This window comes from Stegodyphus dumicola, chromosome 6 (assembly GCF_044657685.1).
Source record: "Stegodyphus dumicola isolate Sdum_Otavi_A_Nest chromosome 6, ASM4465768v1".
Classification (NCBI taxonomy): Eukaryota; Metazoa; Arthropoda; class Arachnida; order Araneae; family Eresidae; genus Stegodyphus; species Stegodyphus dumicola.
The window spans coordinates 199772174-199795841 of record NC_140773.1 but is presented as its reverse complement, the minus strand read 5'-3'; the positions used below and the strand labels follow the sequence as shown (position 1 = coordinate 199795841).

The following is a 23668-nucleotide window of genomic DNA, read 5'->3' as shown; positions in this document are numbered from 1 at the left end:
TGCAGTAAAATACAAGTTTCTTTAGAATCCTACATTAATTGATTTTTATTCAAAGTACGTGACCAAAGACAAGTATCCAGGAATTCGTAAACATGCACTCTTCATGTCTTCTAATTTGACAGTAAATACATATGTGAACAGCTTTTTACTGATTGCAACAACACACATTAAACCGGATATTGAAGCTTTAATCAAGAATAAACAATGTGAAATTTCGTATTAAAACTAAAGTAACTACCCTCTCATACCAGTAATGTAAGTTTCTTTCTTTTTTTATTGTAAATGCATTTTGTAATACCGTTCTGTACAATCATCTTTATACTTTTTTCCATAGTTAAAAAAAGTTGCAAAACATTTAAATTCGATTTCTATTGGACTTGGAACCAATGTATATATATACAAATCTGTAACACTATATTTTCGCTTAGTATCAATTGCAATTTCGCTTAGTCTTGCAAAAACCAACCTCCCTTAGTGTAGTCAGAAACCTTTATATAAGTTTTCTGACTACACTATTTTTTGACAGATATGTGGCGCGCGGATGTGTTTGAATTTATTGATGTGGCCCTCGGGCGTGAAAGGTTGAAGACCCTAGTCTAAATGGATTCAAGAACGGTCAAAATGGTCATTTTCGTTGAAATATGATCCCCGAATTTTATTTGCAATTAGAATACTTCCTTTACTTCGTGCAAGGAAGTAAAAATTGAATGCGATTTGTACAACAAAATTCCTTTACTAGTTATTAAAAAAACAATTTGAAAGGTTTCAGCTTTTAAATTGCGTCCAAAGAGACGTTTTTTATCATTTTGTGTGTTACCTTTATTTATTAAATATCATGTTATTCGCTCTTAAACCATAAAATTCAGTTCAAGAGCGATATCGCAAAATAATTTTAAACTGAGCACATCTTTAGGATTTCCGATACACAGTCTCACACGCTGGAAATAAAAATGTTTTTTTTCTGTAAAACGTTGCCATTGCTCGCTTTCAAATCCTTGAGTTTGTTAATCCAAAAGTCGTCAAAGTTTTACAAAATATGAAATCGATAACAAAACAAATTTCAAATTTGGGCTTCCAGATGTCCTTATTCGCAGTAAATTACGTCATTCAAAATTCGATGCTTCTAGGTACCGTTGTTTTATCAAAAAGCGAGAAATATACATACATTTACGCAGATTTTTCATTATTTAATTCTTCGAATAAAAATACAGGGCGGTAATATTTGGTAGCAACAGTTTGAAAAGTGAAACGGACATTCATAGTGATTCGATGCAAAATCGCAAAACGAAAACAATAGTCCCTCAGGGACAAAGTCCCTTTGGTCTAATAAAGTTTGGACCTTTAATAAAAAATGCTATTGATTAAGTAGTTTTTTATTTCTTGTTTAGTCCTAAATTTATACTTTATATATCATTTTTTTGAGTAACACACTGTATATACTTTATAGTATTATTATTTAATATGCTATTCTTCTAAATTCATAGATTTAATTATGTTTCCTAAAATGGAATTAGAAATATCTCGATAATAATTAACATCACAAATTCGAATGGCAGATAGCTTTAAGATACAATCCTTTTACTTTGGTTTCTCAATTAAAGCTTTAGCAGCAGATTTTCGTCTTTCTTTTATTTATATAAAACATATAATATTAAAAATATAGGAAATTGTAACCGTCACTAAGAGAACTGATAAGCGATGGGAAACACAGGATTATATTTTTGTATTCCTGGCATTATACTATGAGGGATATATATCGAAATCATTAGATTGTTATTGATCTATTCCTATTCTCTTGCTCTCAAGGGAAAACTCCTCGCCTACGTATTGGAAAATCTTTTTCAATCTCCATTCTTTTGATCTTTTTCGTTAAAGAACTTTGAAACAAGGAAAGTGAATCATCTCGACAGCTTGCTCGGAAATGATTTTATGTGACCAATGGTTCAGAAAGGAAACCTGGTTCTAAGTTGATTATTTCCAATGAAATTGAGAAAAATGAAGTAAAAGCGTCAATATATAAAAGTTAGTTCTAAAACAAGTTAACGTCTGGCAGAAAAGGCGTTTAAACGCGTTAATTCTAAAGAATCTAATACAACAATGAGTAAATTGTTCAGACATAAGCTCGTTTAATGGAACCCATGAATGAATGTCCTCCGCAAGCCTTTTAGAAAGAATAATGGGAAGCATTAGAACAAACATTCTCGCTTTTGTCATGAGATATTTTGAGTTTCGTGAAATAAAATGGGTCATATTATCAACGAATACGCACTTGGACGTACGTAGTTTAAGTAATTGGAGGTTCATAATAGTTAATGCAGTTAAATTCCGAAAGCATAGGATAGATGGGACTGAGATATATATCAACAGAAATATTAAGGAGTAACAGATATATTAAACATGGCGAAGATTTTCTAATTAAATTCAGTATGCCATTTACAGAAGGAAAAAAAAGATATATATATTTACTTACATAACAGTTTTTACTTATTTGAAAATATCTGTTGATTTGATTTTGCTTCATATGTAAAATTAAAAAGAAACTTGTATTTATTTTATCAAAATTTAATATCTAAACCAGTATTCCATTTCACTGTATATTTAAAATTTTATATTTAGCATGAAAAACACTAGAGCAGCATTCGTCGTCTTAAAAAGAAATGCCTTGAGCTAATGGAGATTTTTCTTTTCTTTAAATTTCATATCCGTGTCTTAATTATCCATACATTTAAGTGTGCGAGATATTTAACAGGAAATCAAATTCCGCACTGCTTTAAATAACATCACGGCTCGGTAAGCTCTGTACTTCTATTCTTAAACTGTACATCCATTACTTAAAAGTGATTGAATTATGTTGTTCTTATGTTCCAGTTAAGGTTTTTATGCCTTATTTAATCTGCGTGGAATAGTTATAGAATTATCAATAATTTAGAAGTTTAAGTAGCGCTAGGCCTGACGAGGTAGTGTTTTTGTTTACATTTGAAACTCTTAGTAGAATAATGAATTAAGTCAGTTTGTGCACTAACTTCAAATTTCCAACTCTGCACACTAATTTTTATTTCTCAGTGTCACCTTCAGTTATCAGGCAGACTATATATAAGTGAACTGCGAGCGAATAAGTGAACACAAGAGTGAATAATATGAATGTGACAATTTGCGAAATTCAAATTGCGTTTTTCACAACTTAGTATGTATATTAGATTTATATGTAGCATTATTCTAACATATTTATTTTGACACAATTGGAATTTTTCTGAAAAGGCATGCCAATGTTTTTCTATATTTGGATTCTACGTTTCAAATTACGCCTAAATATAAATTTTTGTAAAAGTTTGCGCGAAATTAACCAATAAATTCAAAAACTTACTTTGGCGCATTTTTTTTTTTCAGTTTATGCCAAGAATAATTCACTTGGCGAACTACTTAATTTATAGCAACCTACCTACCTTTCCTTTTTTTAATTGTAAACGAGCGGAAAAAAGTCTCTTTCATTATTTCAAATCATTTTAACAAAGTCTGCAAATCACATTTGGTGTTATTATCGCTTATAACAAATATGGCAAATTTCAAAACGCGCAAATATGTTAATTCAAGTACATCCTAAGACATTTTGAATAAAAAAACTCTAATTTTTTATTGGTATGCTTAGAAACACATCTAGTTTTACACGAAGGTAAAAGTTTTATAGGAATATACAAAATGTGTAGAGACATTAGGCATTTTTGAAGCAGGCAAGATGAAAATTTAGCAAACGCCTTCGCCGGGAATCACACCACGGACCTCTGGAATACCGGACCAGCTTACAGAACCACTACACCACGAAGGCACGCTAGGAAGGCGGGATAAATATCTTATATACTCCCTCTTTTAAAGGGCGACTGGGCTTTTAGGGGACCCTATCGCCAAATCTGGGTGCGGAGAATCATCATGCAACAACCATTTTAGTTCGAACGCCACTGTAGAGACATCAGGAGTTTTTTGAAAGGAGGCAAGATGAAAAATTAGCAAACGCCTTCGCCGGGAATCGAACCACGAACCTCTGGAATACCGGCCCAACGTGCAGAACCACTACACCACAAAGGCACGCTAGGAAGGCGGGAGAAATACCTTATAAATGTTTTTCGAAAAATTTATAAAAATTATTTAAAAATACAAATTTAAAAAATAAATCCTAAAATTGGACGAATTTTATTTGGAATGAACCTAAATTTCGAATTCTGGAGTAAGAAGTCAATGTATTTACTAATAAAGGGAGCCATTAATGAATTTATATGAAATTCAATTAACATTGAGTAGCTAAAATTTTGAGAGTTAATTAAAAAAAATACTTGTGCGAGTTTTAGAAAACTTGGCAGTTTGGCATAATTTGAATCATAGAATCGAAATACGGAAAAATCGTTGGGATATCCTTTCAGAAAATGTCCGATTTTATGTCAAAATACCTATATTAGAACTATGCTATATATAAATATAATACATATCCTAAGTCACGATTTCGAGACATGAAAAATGCAAGTTGAATTTCGTCAATCAGCCCAGTAGAACGGGAGATATAGAACTGTCCCAATTTTTTTTTCGCAATGTACATTAATATACCCAATTGATATTGTTCAGTATAATGCTTCAGAGTAACTTCTTATATCCAAGTTACCTTTGACTTCTAGAATAAACATTCTCGGTAAACTCAGAATCACAACGCATAACGCATTGCTAAAATCCATATTCTGCACAGTCAAAGTCTTGACAGGGTTTCTTTAATAACCATAGGTCACAAATACCTCTCTTCCGAAGTAACTTTATAAATTCCGCTACAAATTTTAATACTCTATAGAGATTTTTGGCTAGGCCTAGCGACAATGCTCCACCAACTGAGTGCAAATGCTGATAGTCATATAGTAGCAGGTGGTATACAAAGCTCAACTGGTGGTTAGTAGGTAAGTAAGTAAGGGTCTTTTTGCTCCCTGGGGAACACCAAAATTTAACTTTCAGTTTTGTGCACCGAAAATTTTGTATTCCTGTCCGTTGGCCGAATTGTTTGTTTTTGCGCACAAACTCTAATTTCATTTGTTAAAAATGTTTTTTAACTGTTTTTAACGGTTTTTCTTTTTCTGTATTTTACAATTTTTAATGAACATGTTTTGAGTTTTTTATGTATTCTTGCCTTGCCGTGAAATGAGAGCTGAATTGATTGTATGAAAAATATATCGACTCCTCATTAAGTTATACACAAAAACGTGTGTAACTTAGCAGGCCATACAAGGAAGTCATGTGATGTCCACATGAGATTTTTCCCTCTTCATATGCCATCTGAACACAGTGTTTCATACATATTCATACACTATTCAGTTCTTAACTGGCTCTTCAAGGGCAGTGGAAACTGGCAGTCATCTTTAAGTACTTTAAACTTTCATTATTAAAGAACTTTCAAACAAGCAAAGTAATTACATGAGGCAGACTAATAATTAGTCTTTCGCTAGTCCACAAATTAGCAACTTCAACATGATCGAACACGATTACGCATAATGACATTTTGTACCGCTCCCCGTACCGTTTGCATAACGTCTTCTCGGCCGAGATTAATGGGCTCACGAAAATGAGTTCTCTTGCTTACCTAGCGCGAAGCGTTTAAAGTTATGCTGAATATTATAGCAGTTTATAATGACCACACATTCTGACGGTTTAGAAATGCGTGTCAACAGATATTAAAACTGTTGCTACGGTTACAGAGTTTGCTCAATCCAGATGAAATTTTAAAGGAGCTCGTTTACTAGATTAATTTACAGCAGCAGACGACTAGGAATATTTATATATATATATTTTTTTCAAAAGCTGCACTAATTTGCAAGTTTTTAATTCTACTTTAAAAAAAATAAGATATTGTATAAAAAGATCTGAACATTTCAAAAAAGTTCGTTTACATTTTTATGCTACTTAAAAATTGATTTCTTTCAAACTAACGTGATTTATTATTTTTAATGCTAACTAGGTGTATAGTTTTTCACTTCAAAGTTAATTAGAGCATTTTACTTTGAATTTAATTCTAATTCAAATATATTCATGCTTTATTATAGATAGTAGGGACTTTTTTTTAAGTATATTATGAGAGTTGGGAATTTCAAATAGTTTATTAAAGTATTCTTTACAGGGTTCAAAAATTGCAATTTAGAAAATTTTAGGTTATACCTATAATACCAGAAGAAGTAATTTATCGTTAAAACTTGATAGAAATCTAAATATTAAAAATTATAAATCATACACAAAAGAAAATAACGTATTGTGCGCCAGTTAACATTACTTACTGCATTAAAACATCTTTTATTAGTTATAAGAATCCTTTAGAAGTTCATAAAAATTATTAGTCGCATATATATTTTACATTTGTGCCCATGCATTACGTACATAAATTTATAACGTTTATCAATTTATATAGTATACTTTAGTGAAAAAGTAAAATAAAGATTAACTGGGCTTATTTATCCCAATTTTTAGAAGAATCTGTATGTAAATATGTATGTTCCCCACTTTGTGGAAAAATGGTTGCACCTACAGCCATCAAAGTTTGAAAACACATACTAGCTAGAACATGTGCATTTGAAAGACAAAATTTTGAAATTTCGATTTTAACTATTTACTTATTTTATGAGAACTTACCAAAATTTTGATTAACGAACTCGGAGATTTGAAAGCAATGTATTGCTATTCGGCAAAGCGTAAGCTAAAGATATTTTTAATTTAATCAGGAAACACATCGTTTAAAAGAAATTTGTTGCCGCTTGCCAAAGCGTAAGATCTCTCAAATTTAATCAACGAATTTGGTGATTTAAAAGAAATGTGTTTCCACTGCCCGAAAAAATTACTTTTGACTTCCGCGCGCCAGTACATTGCTTATTCCACCAAGCGTAAAATATTGAACTTCCTTTTAAAATTTAAATTTCTTTTATTAGTTAATAAAATAAACAATATAAAATCAACAAATGGAGTTCTTCATCTCTCTAATTATTAACTGCTAATTAGACCCGCGAAGTTGTAGTACCTGGTGTCATTAAAATTATTATATATATTTTTCTTTTTCTAATAACTATTTAGGCATCTTATTATTTTAAATAATTCAGCTTTTATCTAACTTCTTAAATATGAAAAATAATTATTGATACTACGCTTTCCAAATGGCAGCATACAGGGAACTTGCTATATGCGAGAATGTGTGGATGATTATTTAAGATAATTTATTTCGAACAGAGTTACCACATTGCTTTTAAGTCCCTAAAGTTGTTATAGTAAACATTAAATGTTGAAGCTAAATTAAAGAACTTATTTTTTGTGGAATAGCAACACTTTGAGAACTCTCTATGCGCAAGAAGTGATGGAAATTTAAACCTTATACTTGTATGCTTCACACATTGCCACACCTACCATGGATTGCTTCTGTATTCCAACCTCCTTTTTTTCGGTCTGGTATTTTATCCAGATATAATTTAGTCGAAATGAATTTACACGCTAAGCGAAACAATACATCTTCATCAGCTATTAAATAAATATCCTTAAAGTACCATTTCTAATACATATTATTACGAATTTTGTGTATATGTATATAATTTAAGTGAAATTGTAGTATTTTTTGTGCAATGTAATAATTAATACTTGAAAGAGATACAGCTTTATTGGAAAAATAAGATTACAGGGCCAAATCTATTTGATATTGAGGTAAATGACTATCTCTCTAAGTTGGAGAGATCTGGCGATGGTTTGGAGTACTAATTTTTGTCACTGAGTTTTGCAAGAAATCGACAAACTTCGCCCGGTTCGGTCCTTGTATAACTAATTAATACTGTAACTGAATAACTGTCATTGACACCTATATGCAACTGTAACCGCATCTGGCTTTTATATGTAGTTTTACTGTATATGGCTTCCAGTAATTTCGAGACAGGTACAAGATATTTCTCGGTGGCTGGGAAAAAATCACAGAGAGAGCATTAGTTCTCAGTTTCTCAGTTCAGAATCGACTACGGAGGATCGAGATATCTCCGTGCGAACTTCGCTCTTTAGATGCGCTTTGCATTGCATGGCGTTTAACGTTCTGAAGAGTAGTTTGGAGTGTAACAACTTTGTGGTGTTGATGGCAGTTGCACAATTATTTTTGTGGAAACTTCCAGAACTGCAAAGTCCCTTTGGGAAAAATAAATTTTATCACTCTGTCATCGGTTCTTAGGAGCACAATAGGAGTTCTTAGGAGTTCTTACGAGCACGTAACAATATTATTGACAATAAACACAGTAGCTTCGAAGTTAACGTCTTTATAACTACATAAATAATATTTTAATGCAAAATTTAGAAAACTGATTGTTTAAAGAATTCTTTTTTTAAATATCAGTTTACAGCTAAGTAAATGCGGAAACTCAATATTACTAGCACCAGAAGTGCAAATAGTCCTGAAAATTATGTTCTGTTCACATCACTTTTGTGTCCGAATCCCTTTCGAATTGTTGCCACCAAATGTTATCGCGATACGTTGTTTAAAAGAATTAAATATTAAGGAATCTGAATTCGTGTATGTACGTTCTTGTTCAATTTCGAAAACCGACGGCTCCTAGAGCCACCAAATTTTAATACACTTAGTCCTCTACGCAAGGACGGGCACCTCGAAGCCCAAATTTTGTATTTCAAATTGGTTTATGATTTATTTCATATCTCATACAAATTTAACGAATTTTTATTTATAAACTCAGGAATTTGAAAACGAGAAGTGACAATACAGCTCGAATAAAATAATTTTATCTTTAGCCAGCTAGACTGTTGCCGTTCGTCAAAATATATAGGCTATTTTGAGGAATATCTTTCAAATTTAATCCACAAATTTGTCTGTTTGAAAGCAGTTCATTACTATTGCCTCAAATAGAATTCTTATTATCTCAATGCATTAACGTCTTGCTATTAAGTAAAGCTTAACATATTTAAATTTCAAATTTTCTGTTTCTTTTGCTGAATAGCAAACCAAGTGACTGAAAAGCAATAACAGCAGTTCGAGATAATATTTTTTCTACTTTTTTATCTGAATGATTTAAATAAAAATGCATTTAAACGATGAGATGTATAATGAGAAATATTACATATTTTTTATGAATTGACACAGGCTGGACTCATTAAATCATCATGTACTATTTTCTTTTGTGATAACTTATCCAGATGGCTGGTCGCTCGAGCAACTAGTTTTCAAAGAAATAATATAGAGAATTTAAAAAAGTGTGTGACAACCCCTAACACTCTATCTTGAATTCTGAAGATAGGCTGTTTCTAAATATTTTGTGTCTCTTAAGTTTTATACGGCGTTAAGTAGCGAAAAAGCTAAAGTTAAAAAGATAAAATAAAATTCTGTTAGGAGGAGTGAATCCAACAGCAGATTAGTAACCTGCGATACTCAACGGGATTATAAAAAAACTTTAACAAATCCTCTAGTGCTAATCTAAAATAAGTTAAAATCTAAAAATCTGAATTCCTTCAGATTTTTTCTTTTTCTCTCCTTTATTTCTTTTTCTTTTTTCTTTTTATTTCTTGTTTTCTTTTTTTTTTCTGAAGAAATTTTAATAAAAGTTAAGATACTTTGTTAATACCACACTAATTTAACTTTTTATAGGTATATAAAACAGTTTCGAAACGTAAATAAAAGTGATCTAAAATAAAAAATATAATTACACTGGTGAAATAAATTTAGAGAATTTGCATATTTTATCGAACTGCATGAAAAGAACTGAACTGAAGGAAAAACCACTGCTTCTAGAAAAAAATGCAAATCTTGTAGGGGAAATACGTAACCGTACACGTGTGTATAGGCGGAGCCAGCAGGAAAACAGGCTTTATAAACTCGTGGAGAAAAAGACGAATTGCGTTCGCTAGCACACCTCGACGAACATCTTGGTGTTATCTTGCAGCAATCGGTTAAATTCACTTAGGAACAGTAAAATGAGTAACCACCAACGTTTAGATGATGGAATGAGGTGGCAAACTGTAAGGAGGCTAGAAGAAGGCCACATGCAAGTTCAGATATGCAGAGAGTTTAATTTAACGCTCAGCGTCGTGTGTAATCTATGGAAACAGTTCCAGGATACTCGATCGATCAAGAGAAAGCCTAGGCAAGGTCGTCCAAGAGCCATGACGGAGAAGATCGCTATTTGGCCATTTTAACGAGGCGTAACAGAGGAGTTACAGCTTCTCAGCTCTCTCATGACCTGTATGCAGCCACAGGAACCCGTGTAACAAGGGTGACTGTTTCCAAAAGACTGAATGAGACAGGGTTGTTTGCCAGAAGACCGGCTGTTTGCGTCCCGCTCACGTCTGCGGACAGAAGAGTCCGATTAGCATGGTGCAGGCAGCATAGTGATTGGAGTACAGAGCAATGGGCTACCGTTCTGTTCACCGACAAGTCCTGTTTTAGCCTAAATACCGATTCTCACCATACTTTCATAGGGAGAGAGCCGGGGATCCGCTTCCTACCCTCCAATGTAAGCGAAATCAACAATTATGGAAGCGGTGTAATGGTCACGGCAGACAACATGTTGGATGGCCGCACACCTCTCCACGTCTTTGACAGAGGCTCTGTGACTGGCGCGAGGTACAGGGATGAGGTCTTGGAGCCCTATGTTCGCCTTTTCCGGGATGCAGTGGGCCACGAGTTAATCTTACAGGATGATAACGTTCTTCCAAAGAGTTCTTCTGGTCGACGAATTTCTCGAGAGTGAGGATATTCGCCGGGTGGATTGGCCAGCCAGGTCTCCAGACCTCAACAGCATGTCTAGGACGCTCTGGAGAGAGCAATCGGAACTCGCAACCCCCCCCCCCCTCCGAGAATCATCCAGGAACTGAAAACAGCGCTGCTGAATGAGTGCGTCTAACTGCCACAGGCACTGATAAACTGCCTTATTTTCAGTATGACATCACGCTGCGAGGCCTGTATGGCTGTAAGAGGGGACCATATCCCCTATTAACCCATTTCTTTTGTGCCTTCTGCAACCGCTGTTTCAGACCTTCAGACTCCCATGAGTGTTACACATGAACATGCGTGTCTATTATAACTGTTGAATGTTTAGTTTATTTTGTTTGTATTATATCAACCTATATTCACACCAAATTTTATTAAAATCTGTCCAGTATTTCTGTAAATCGTAGATCAAATATGCAAATTCTCTTAACTTATTTCACCAGTGTGTTAAGGTATATTTAAGAAACGCTGCGACAGGCTTAAATAGAATTACGATTATAATTACATACGAGAAAGTATTTTTGAAAATTAATTATCTTACCTTTTTATTTGGCTTTTCATTAAGAATCTTTTTAGCATTTAATATAGAAGGAGGGTACATTCCAATCACATCTATGGGAGAGAAAATTTATAAATATATGTAGAATTTCTGAGTTTCTTGAAGTAAGTGCATCTGCTTACAATAATTTTAGATTTATAAAGAAAGAAATTACAGAAGTCTATTCAGTTTACAATAAGTTAAGTCAATTCAATATACACATATTATTTTATAAGTAAATTTTGAAATTAATATATCAATAAGATTCAAAAGCTAAACGCTAATTATTTGTAAATAGGTTCTTCACGAATAATTCCAAAGTTTTATTTTAGTTTAATTAATTAGTTACCGCTTTAGTTCATCTATCCCATAGTTCCTTTTCCTTCTCTCGAAAATGCACATTTTGGCCAAACTGAAGGTTCCTATCCAGAGAATTTAATCGGAAAAGTCTGAAATAAACATGATTTGAAACGCAGTATGTATTGATTTGAGAAAATATTGTAAACTTTTTACTGTTCTGAACTAAAAATACTTGAAGACAATAGACTAGGATTTAGTATTTATTAATATGAGTATATTTGTAAGTCATCTATTGCAATCTAATAAATGAAAATAGAGTTGCGAAATGCCCAGCGGCTGAGCGGTGAAATAGCTTCCCTGTAAAGCGGGTTCAGGGTTGCCAGAAAGTGGCAGGGAAAGGCAGGGTTGCCATATTTGGTGGAAAATCGCTTAGGTGGCGATATTTGATAGCAAAACTGGTGATATGCCATAGACAGAACGAGAACATTCTAGAACGCATTCTTACTGATTTTCCCGGGAATATTCTCGAAAGTAGGTTAGACCTATATATATCCTGCCTGTACGCATAGTAGTTAGTTTATTGAATTCAAAGATTAACTTGAGAGCGATTAACCGAGTCGGGAGCTGTAGTGTTTTGACTTGAAACTCTCTTCACCGTTATAGACTGAAGGCTAATTGCTGAGTGTATTGTTGATTCAGTGTGTTTGTCATAGTTTCTCGAAGAGCGTAAATATGTCTTTGGAACTGTCCAGTGTAATAGTGCTTACTGGTGAATAAATTACATTTTGATTGTTCATCAAGTGTTTTCATCAATTACTCGGAATCCACGAGCCCATAAAAAGCAACAATAGAAACAAAATACTTGGTTGAATTAAAACATATGAAAGCTTCAAGACATTTTACAAATAAAGGCCATAATGTTATATGTTTAAAACGCAAACTCTGATGTTTCACAGCGGGAAGAAGCATCTAGGAGCACATTTATCAACTATGCTATAGTATAATGTTCTGTTTAATGTTAGACTTGAGAAAATCCTTAATTAATGTACTTACGTTTACATTTATTTAATTTATTGTTTGTTTATTGTTGTTACTTTCAAATGTAGAATTTGTGAATATTTCAAAGCAGTACTTTGCGACATGTTTTTCAAAATTTCAAGCACACATTTAAAAAAAAATTACTACTTAAAAAGTTTTATAAAAAACTACATAATATTTCCGAAAACGCTAATTCAAAGAAAACACTGTGTCAACTTCCTTTCCTGTAAATAATAGATCTGTAATTTGCCAAAAAAAGGAATCTCTGTTAATCAAATCTGTCAATCTCTGTCAAAAAAAATCAATCTTGCTTCTTTGCTGATTAGATGTCATTGCATGCCACCTTCTTCAAAAGTTTCATGAATTAGGTAAAAATGAAAATACGCAACTTTATATAGCATCATATTACACTGTATGCAGCATTTTTGCAAAATCTCAAAGACAGGGATTCCAAACCTTTTTCCTTTATCGACCATTTTTAAAGGTTTAGTTTTCTTCATCGATCGACCTCCTTATATTTTTATCTATGTATAGAATGCAACTCATAATATAAATAATTGCTCATAGATAACGTAATGATAATAATTAAATTAAGAATACTGTTAAGCTTTATGTCAATATGTAAATAATTTTAGTGAAATCATATTATTTCATATATACGAATTCGTAATGGATTGAATGCACACAGAACCGATGATAGCTTGATAAAATGTATTTTCCCAGAAGAGACAATTTACAGTTCCAGAACGTTTCGCAAAAGTACTCGTACATCTCTTCTCAGTAGGACACAGCACAATCAGTAATTACTACTTAAAACTACTAAGAACGTTAAATACAAGAACACAAAACAAGAAAAAGCGTAAATTCGCATAGTGATCTCTCAATAATCTCAGTAATCTGAGCTTCACTCTGAATTAAACTGCGAATTGATGCTCTCTTCGGTCTTATGTAGTTTTCTCCCGTTCGCCAAGAAATTTCCAGTACCTTCGATTTCTCGAAATTGCTGCAAGGCATATACAGTTACAGTTACATTAGGACGAATAAAGTTACAGTTATACAGAGATCGGACACAAACGTTGCCAAATGGTCGCACTTTTCTTTTTCCTGTCGAGCTTCGCATTATATATATGCAAAAATTGTAATACTATGTAAATTTTGGTATCTCTTGAATAATGTAACACGAAAGGCATCAGAATCCGAAGCTTCGCCTGAAAAATAGGCCGATGGATTTGGTGATTCACTTTTGTTTCCGAATTTGACGAGAAATTGCTAAAAGTCGCCACATTTGGCAACCATCTGGCTACATTTGGGTCCGATCCCTGTACAACCGTAACTAGTCGGGTCCCTGTGTAACTGTAACTGCATCCGGTTTTGTGTAACTGTAACTGTTAACCCTTTTAGCACTTTGAAGAAACGGAAGGTACTGCATTGTATTTTCAACATTCCTGTTTAATTCTATGCCTATCGTATTGATTTCCACTTTTCATTGCCCTGCGCTGGCAACACGCTTTTGAGATTTGTAGTCGGAAGAATTCGGTCGCTAAAAATGTAGCTGACCCATAACTGTTGTAATTCTTATTTTAAGGCTTATCTGTATTGTAGAATTATTACTAAATGTTTACGTGTGAATGTTTTATTATTATATGTTTAAAGTTTGATTTGTATAAACTGGAAGTAGTTGAATTTATTAAAATTGTTGAATTTATTAAAGGTATTTCAAAACGTAACTTCTCAATCCGGCGCCATTTGATTAACGGCCATTGAACAATTCTTATTGGTTTGAAATGCTATCTACTGACTATGCTCTGTCATGCTAAAGAAAGCTGTATGAGTACTTTTGTGTGAAAAGTTCCAGAATTTTGAATTGTTTTTGGAAAATAAATTTCATCAATCTTTCATCGGTTCTGTGAGCATTCAATCCATTATGAACCCGTACGAACGTAACTGTATGAAAAAATTGTTTATTACATGTATATTTAATAACTTTTTACGTTATTATTATTTTTATTTTTACAAATGTAAACAAGTTTTCAGAAACAAAATCACAGATTTTAATTACATAAACATTTTATTTTAGTTAACATGATGGCTGAGGATGCAATTTTTTTCATAATTGGCGTAAAACTGATTAATTTAATTTATAACTCACCTCGTTCAAAAATATATAACGTATTTCTTGTTTTATATTTCGTGTTCTTGGTATATTTTTCTTGTGTAATGGATTTTAATTTTTTTGACATTGCACTTACTAAAAAAATATATGTTGAAAAAGGTGTTACTAATTTTTAAAATACATTAAATAATTTTAGTATATCTTTTAGATTATATTTATTTTATATGTTTCCTTCCATCCTTACTACAAGATACAGCTTTACACTGACTACCAATAAGTATTTGGACACCTATGCAAATGACGATATCTGTGGGCCCAAGGTACGCCACGGACTCCGCCGGTATATATCGTGTAGGAAACAGCATCGGCTTTAGTCGCATGCAAGATGCCTCGCAGTTCGGAGCTCTCTGATTTCGAGAAAGGTATAATTATCGGGTCTCACAAATGGGCCGATCCTTAAGGGACATATCTAGCGATCTGAAGTACCCAAAATCGACAGTGGCCTATGTGATTAAGAGGTGGAAGGTGAGAAGTGATTGTCGGAGTGTGCCCCGAGTCGGCAGACCAACAAAACTGGGGGATAGAGACCGACGAGTGCTGTTCAGAGAAATTCGGAAGAACCGCACCCAACCGATAGCCCTCATCCGCGACGAGTTTCAACAGGAATCCGGGAGTATTGTTTCAATGAATACCATCCGTAAGGAAGCACATCTGCTTGGTTTTTATGGTCGTGCTGCTACCCATAAGCCTTTAATCACAAAGTCCAACCGCGCTGCTCGGTTAATGTGGTGAAAAGCACATCGAAATTGGACCGTAGATCCGTGGAAACGGGTTCTTTGGAGTGACGAATTACCATCCGAACGGTAAAGTTCACCCTTTACCGTTCGGATGGCAGGGTCTGGGTCTGGCGTCTACCTGGAGAACGTCTCCTGCCAGAATGCATTGTGCCAACAGTCAAGTTCGGCGGAGGTGGAATTATGGTCTGGGGGTGTTTCTCCTGGTATGGGCTGGGAACCTTGGTCCCCATTCATGGTAAGCTCAACTCCGATGCCTACTGCACTATTTTGGATGACAATGTGCTTCCTACGTTGTGGCAGTTGTGGGTTTGGACCCCCGTTAGTTTCAGGACGACAATGCCAGTTGTCATGTTTCGACGTTAGCCAAGGCTTGGTATGGTGCCAATGGAGTTCATCGAATGGACTGGCCCGCCCAGAGTACAGACCTGAATCCTATCGAGAACCTCTGGGACGAGTTGCATCGCCAAATTCAGGGCTGCACTACCCGTGAAAAATCGGGGAAGGAACTTCTATATCTTCTCCAAGCCTAGTGGAAGAAAACACCACTAGCTGTCATACAAAGACTTGTGGAAATATGCCCTGGAGGGTCCACGCTGTAATTATCTCTCGTGGAGACTCTACCAACTATTGATTTTGAATAAAGTTAGTTTTTCTTTTCTATCACAAGGGTCCCAATACTTATTGGTAGTCAGTGTATAACAATAAGCAATCAATTATCAATGATATTGATAATTGATTTTACATGGCTGGTGTATATTTGATAATATCGACCCTTTGATCATTATTGACCCCTTTTAAAATTTCAACGACCCCCCCGGGAGTCAACACTAACTCCGTTGGGAACCTCTGCTTTAAAAATTTAACTACAGTAAAAATTATTTGTGAATGTTCGATACTTTTTTAACAAATGTGATCTTAGATACTGCTAAGTTTCAAAGTATTTTTAACTACTTATTTAATCCTTGTCTATAGGTGGGACTGTCCTCGCCTCAGATCTTTCATTGTATTTTTAATTTTGCTTTGGTCTTTGCGGCAACAAATGCAAAAAAGCAAATGATGCAAGAATTCAGTATTGCATGAAAATGTAAACATGTAATAATTTTTACAAGTGCATATAAAATTCTAAATCTGATTTGTTTTGTGTCCTTATTTATTTTTGACGAAGTCAACTGTTTCCAGGTTGCTATAAATCTATAATTTAGTCTATATTCAAGGTAGGTTTTTTAATAATTATCAGTTATTGAACTCACTATCAAATAGGTATAAATATAATATAATAGTATAAATTGTATGCCGTTTTAAGGATATAATACTTTATATCCTTAAAAAGTCATACAATTTATGCTTAATTTTAAGACTTCGCAACAAGTTTTTGTTTCTGTACGAGTACTTTGACCAAAAAGTACAATAACAGTCATTAATTTATTTAGTAGAAAATTATTCACGATAAAGGAGAAATACCAACAGCGTTCATGAAATATTCAATTACTGTCAACATAAAGAAGACGCCAGACAGATATGAGTTCTGGTAATTATTTACTATACCGACATATCATAAATCTATAAAAGAGATAAGAGAAACAGCGATTTTGTGGGAAAAGCGGAAAAATATAACAACGTTATACACGAATCGATAAAGTCTGTTATGTCCATACCTAATGCGCAATAATTTACGGTTTGGACGCGAAAGGCATTTTTTAAAATTTTATTTCTTTATGTATGCAGGATAAAGTGTATAAAATATGATGCCAATTAATTTTAAAATAATAAATTTATTGCTTTCTTATTACGTATTTTATATTAAACGTAATATTATTAATTTTATGCATTATTTTGAGAAATTAAACAATTGTAATACAACGGCAGTTAACTGACCTTCAGATATCCGCACTAAGGTTGTCTCGATGACTTTAATTTCGTTCCAGACCAAATAGAATAAAATTTTCTAATTTATTGAAGAGCCTCTGGTTTGTTGACTTGAAATCATACATTTATTTCAAATTATGAGTACTAGAATTGTACTATTATCATCCTGAAAGAAAACCTCTTGCAGGCGTTTATTACTTTCAGTTTCCGGATTTCTTGTTCAGGAAAAATAGAAAATTTTGTTAGTTGAAAGAAATCTGTTGCAGCATTGCACGTGTTATCTTCTTCTGCATATAAATTAATCACTCATAAATTGTTTTTAAAATAGGCAACAAACATTTAGTGAAAGATAAATCTAATTCGTAACTTATTAGGTCTACACATAACTTATTCTTAAACGAACATATATCTAAACATGCATCGTACATCATTTTTTGAAAGTCAAAATAGTACGATATCCAGAATTAGTTGTTGCCATTTCACAGTACATATTCTGTCTCACAATAACAAATAATTTACAATCGTGCTTACACACGGAAGCAATCCAATGAAAAAAATCTCTCTATTAAATTGTGAAGAATCCGTATGTCTGTTTGTATGTTTCTCTTATCGTGGGAACGCCGTGGCATATATAGATCTAGTTTTGGACACGAGTGGTTTCTCTACTCCGTTAAATGCACCTCGTAGTCTAAAGTTTGAATTTTAAATCTGTTTTTTATTTATTTTATATTAGGTTCGAATTTGAAGTAAAAACTCAGCGACTTTCAAAGCTTTGTGTTATTCTATAAGTTATTTTTGTTTCAAAATTTAGTCAGAAAACTTAGCGATATAAAAGAAATGTGTTGCCCCTCGAGAAAACACAATACATTTTTCTTTCGAATTTAATCAAAAAACTGATCGATTGAAATATTTTTCCTTCCATGTTGCAGTGTGTTGTCGGTCAGTAAAACGTAAAATAATGTAATTTTATTTCAAATTTATGCTCATATACGAGTAATGAATAAACTATGTAATTTAAAATGAATAAATAAAGCGTAATTTCAGTTATTATTGATGACTATCTGAACCATGAAATTTAATTAATATATGAAATGATGCATTATATATATTAAATGATGTAAAAATATTGCATTTCGTAGATGCTGATCCATAATAACCAGCAAACGTGGCAGTTGAGGCAGATTAAATATTCGTTTTTATTTCAATTGGCATTTGTGGGCTCTAATCGTGCCAGATTAAAAATATTTACATTTTTGGTATTGTTTGCAATAAGAAGCGAGTAACGCAACAGTATTCTACGTAGGCAGAAGACGAGAAGCAAAGTGTGTAGTTATCGAATAATGACACCTTACTAAGAGACAGATTTCGGTTCAAGAAATGTTAATTTCCAAATTAGCTGCGACATCATCATTATGTAAAAGTCATATGATGTGGATTATTCTAGAAATGATGCAGTCCATAAAACGTTATTGCTGTTTTAAAGGAGAAAATACCCATATTAAAATGAGGAATTAAGGGGCTATTGCTAATTTAAATTATAATTTTTATTTACATATTTTTAACTTACATATAGCCCAGATATAGTAATAAAAATAAATCACTCATTAGACACTGAAACCTGATTTCAGCCAGAAAGTTGGCAACAGCCATGAGAGTAGTAAAACACATAATCGCAATTGGTATTTTTGCATTCAGTATATACACTGTTGTTTGAAATGAGCGTCAGTGACACCATAAGCGTTTCTTAATGCCAGTTCTCATATCACAAATGTAAAATTACCGAAACATGGGAAAGATATTCAATATTAATAATCTGAATAAGAAAATTTAAATTATCCCTAACTTCCCCAATGGCGGTTTATAGGCATTGGCCTCTATTAGGCCGGAAGTAGTGGTCTATTTATTATGAAGGCTCCTAACAAGTGGGCCACTGTTGCCTCCTACTGAAGGGATGATAAATTACATCCATGCCTTCTCTCGGATTCGAATCCGGGCCCTTTGGTACGACCGTCAGAGTCACTAATCACTATCCCATCTGGGCGGCTTGTTAAAATGTAAAATGATTTGAAACAAAATTGCAGCTACCAGACAAGTTCAGGTAAATGTGATATCTTTATTAGCACTTTCTGATTATTTGCACCCCGACGAAAAGTTTTCAGCTCATTGGCGACATTATGAATTGGCGAGAAACGTTTGTTTGGCTAACATTGTCTTACAAGTTTTATTCTGTTATAAATAGTAAAAAAGAAGCATTTTATAACGGAAAATTTATGCGAAAAAATTTTAAAAATAAAAGCTTATATGGTTAATATTTATATTTTTACAGCCTGTAGATACGATTTAATTAAATATAAAACTTGAAAATCTATGTGTTCTTACCATTCAACGTGTACTTAAGCACATGTATAGTACGCGAATGTGTTATCGCGTATATACTATGGAGGTAAGAAGGGAATTGATTCTACTACTTCTTAACTCCATAGTGTTTTGACGAATATTCCAAAATACACCAATATAGAACAGTTCTACCGAATGCTGAAATCGGGAAGCAGATAATCAGGAAGAACATGGAAATCATTAACAATAATCATAAACTTTTAAACTATCACTAATGAAATCCTTGCTCAAGATAATTATTTATGAAAAATAATTCTGTTTCCTTTCTAAAAATGGGCGTTACAATGAAATATAAACTGCAGAATAAACTCATATCAAAGTACTTCTTACCTCGCTCGTGGCCACTGTGGAATCAAAAATATATGGTGCTTGGAGATATTAACGTGCTTCATCTATTAGTATTACTATTTATAAGCATATAGTAGATAGTGAAATAATAATAATGATAATATAACTAATAATTAAATCTCTTCATTATTAAATGATAAGATTTAAGAGCTTAATTAGTCTTCACACAGTGTTAATTTATAATGAAATAATATTCTTAGCAAGTTTTATTGCCCTCCTATACTTTGGGATCACTAATTTTAACAGCTCGTGTTAAGTACATAGTTTTTATGTTGGATATGTTAAATTGCAAGGCGACTGATTCTTGAGCAAATAGGCTAATCGTAAATAATTGCCTCAAAACTATTTTAGACATTAATTTGGAATCAGCATAAAATGATCAGTTACAGTTTTTGTTTTAATTTTATGACTGTAGTGGTTTCTAAATTTTTAAATATTTTTTTAACTTCTTTGCGAATATTTAAATAGCTTGTTAGATTATAAGGTATTTCTCCCACTTCCCTAGCGTGCCTTCGTGGTGTAGTGGTTCTGCACGCTGGGCCGGTATTCCAGAGCTCAGTGATTCGATTCACGGCGAAGGCGGTTGCTATTTTTCATCTTTCCTGAATCCAAAAGTATACTTAATGACTCTACAAGTGGCGCTTGAACTAAAAGGGTTGTGGATGATGATTCTCCGCACCCAGGATTTGGCGACTTGGTCCCCTAAAACCCTAGTCGCCCTTTAAAAAGGGGAGTATATAAGGTATTTCTCCCACTTCCCTAGCGTGCCTTCGTGGTGTTGTCGTTCTGCACGCTGGGCCGGTATTCCAGAGGTCCGTGGTTCGATTCCCGGCGAAGGCGGTTGCATATTTTTCATCTTTTCTGCTTCCAATTAACCTAATGACTCTACAAGATAATTATCTGAAATTTTCATTTACTTCAATAAACTGTATGTCTTAAAATGAGGTTTATTTAAACTGATAATAATTTTAGGACAGGAAAATAAAAACAACGTTATGTATTTCCTTTTATAGCCATGTAAATAAAACTAATTTAATTTTTTTGTTGGAACAGAAGTATATTATTTGCTCTGCGAAGTTAACAGTAATTTCTTTTTTTAATCTTGATAAAAATGGTGTTTTTCATTCTGATTTATGGAAATAAAATTATCATTTTGAAATCCATAATATTGCTGAAATATTGTCGATAAACTGAAAAATGTAATTCTTTCACTTATATTCAGGAAAAACGGATTTATCTTGCTCTAATTGTGGACCAATTAAATTTAGATCTCTGCTGCACAATTGCTTTTATAGTTATGCCCACCTAACATCAAATACTTATCTCACAGGTGTTGTGTGTTTACTGCTCACAAGTTATCCCTTTGACTGAAAGAAGTTTTCTCAAAAATTCAGATTAAAAACTCAGGAAAGTTTTATTTGTCCGCTCTCGACTAATTATTACAAATAAAGCAAGAATATACAACTCAGGAAAGGGCGATTAATTTATGGGTTTAATCACTGACAAACTTATGCTATCCGTCTCTTAGTATTATACTTTAAAAAGGACAGGTTTCTTTACAACACTATATCCGGTCGTCGAATTTTCTTACCAATCAATCAAATCAATACGTTTAAAACGTAGCCTCCGAACAGTAAAAACTGGTGTTTAATTCTCTAAAATAAAATCTCGACTTTCATTCTACAAGGTTATGTTAGCTTATTGAATACGGCAAAGCCCACAACGGCTATCAGCATAGGGAAGGGATGCCTTAGTGGAGGACTTTCTAAGCGAAAGTGGCTCGTATTCAAGTTACACATGGTGTAAACCACGAAAAAAGAGTGTTTGTTAAGGTTAATTCACGTAAAATGTGAACAGCACAAGCACGTAAGCAAAACGAACAAAACATAGAGTTGAGCAGGAAGCAGGAACGAGTGCAATTGGGAAGAACTAAAAGATATTACTAGGAATTAATTTTTAGATAATTTACTTATTATGGGACTTGTTATTAACTATTATTTATTCTTTTCATGCCTAATGATCTTTGCTAGGAAGTTTCCAATTTGTGATTTACTATAACAAAAGGGCTGACCTAGGAGCGTTTCGAAAGTTTTATGAATACAAGACAGTTTCCTCAAAATTTCACAGGAAGCCAGTTCCATACTTAAACAGACATTAGCATTGATTTTTTTTAATGCTCTTAACTCATTTTCACTCAACAGTCTGACCTTTTTTAGGTTTTGTTTATTTTGTTCTCTGTAGTATTATACTTTTCAATACAAATTGACTGTAATTACGTGAATAGTAAACCCATTTCTGCTTTGTAATGATAAAAACAATTCTTTTAAAATGGTGCCTGAATATTAAAATTACATTGAAATTACATTTTCAACAAAATATTTCCGCATTTTTATGAAACTAAGTAAAATATTTCAACTCTAGCATATCTAACAAAATATTTTTAACGTCATTTACCTTACGCAATCATTTTAAAAACGGACGCGAAGTTACTTTCTATTATCTGTAATAGTTACGAAATCTTCCTCAGAATTGAAATCATTCTTCCCAGGCTATGAAAAAAATTGACTCGCCAACCATTTTTATTGGTCTCTTATCAGCACTGACGCACCTGTCTGATATACTTTTATGATCCAAAAATAGTTCTTCGGAAGCAAAACTCTGGCTTGGCTTCAGGCTCTTTTCTAGGAAACGTTTATTCAAAGGCAAAATTACTAATGTCTCCATGAAAGTCAAAAGGTCGACCTTTTCATTACGAAATCCATTATTAAGCAAGAATTCTCCCTTGGGGAAAGTGAAAACAAATAAATAAGGTGAGAAAAACAGGAATGGAAATGGATGGTGAAAAAAATTCGTGGAAATTATAATCGATCTTTATTATGCTGCAGCAAATGAAATTCTCTCAATTTAAAACCAGGCGTCAGATGTAAAAGCAGTAATTGTGTTATCTCTTTCCGCTATAAAAGCTAATCAAACTCAATAAAAATAAACGAGGCATTAGATTTAAAAAGTGCATTCTAATTAGAAATAAATTGGAATTTCTGCAAGGTTTCAGCTTTCTACCAATTCCTGTGAAATAGAGTGATGGTTCTTAAAGATAATGGAACTCTAACGGGAAATTAAAATCGTTTGAACCTGCCGTACAAATAAATTACTGTTTCGAATGTTTTAATTGTACTCGTATTTAACCATTCGTTAATTTATCAAATAAGGTATAAAAAGGAGGGTATGAAATATGTATATTTGATTGAGATAAGCTGTTCTATCTAATAACTTATATCTTTAGGTAAGTAAGGAAGGTCTTAAATAAATAAGCGTACAAGTAATTAATAATTAAATAAAACTAATTAATCACAAGTCTCTGAAAATATTAAAGTTCTAAGAAACTAAATCAAAACACACTATAAAACATAGCAAAATTATTCATCTAATAAAGATTGTTAAATAAATAGTCACCTCAAGGGCAGAAAATTGGATTAAAATGTTCAGAATTATAAAATGGCGTTATGAAATTAACTAAC

The 23668-nt window shown here is 33.1% G+C and overlaps 1 protein-coding gene across 1 annotated transcript in view; it reads right to left on the bottom strand.

Annotated features, from left to right (window-relative positions):
* Positions 1-23668, bottom strand: part of LOC118188244 (alpha-catulin-like) — a 723160-nt gene that overhangs the window by 513366 nt on the left and 186126 nt on the right. Inside the window, exon 2 of the mRNA XM_085819331.1 lies at positions 11295-11365. Within this exon, the coding sequence (XP_085675457.1) occupies positions 11295-11354 (60 nt within the window). The 5' untranslated portion in view covers positions 11355-11365. The remainder of the gene's footprint in view (positions 1-11294; positions 11366-23668) is intronic.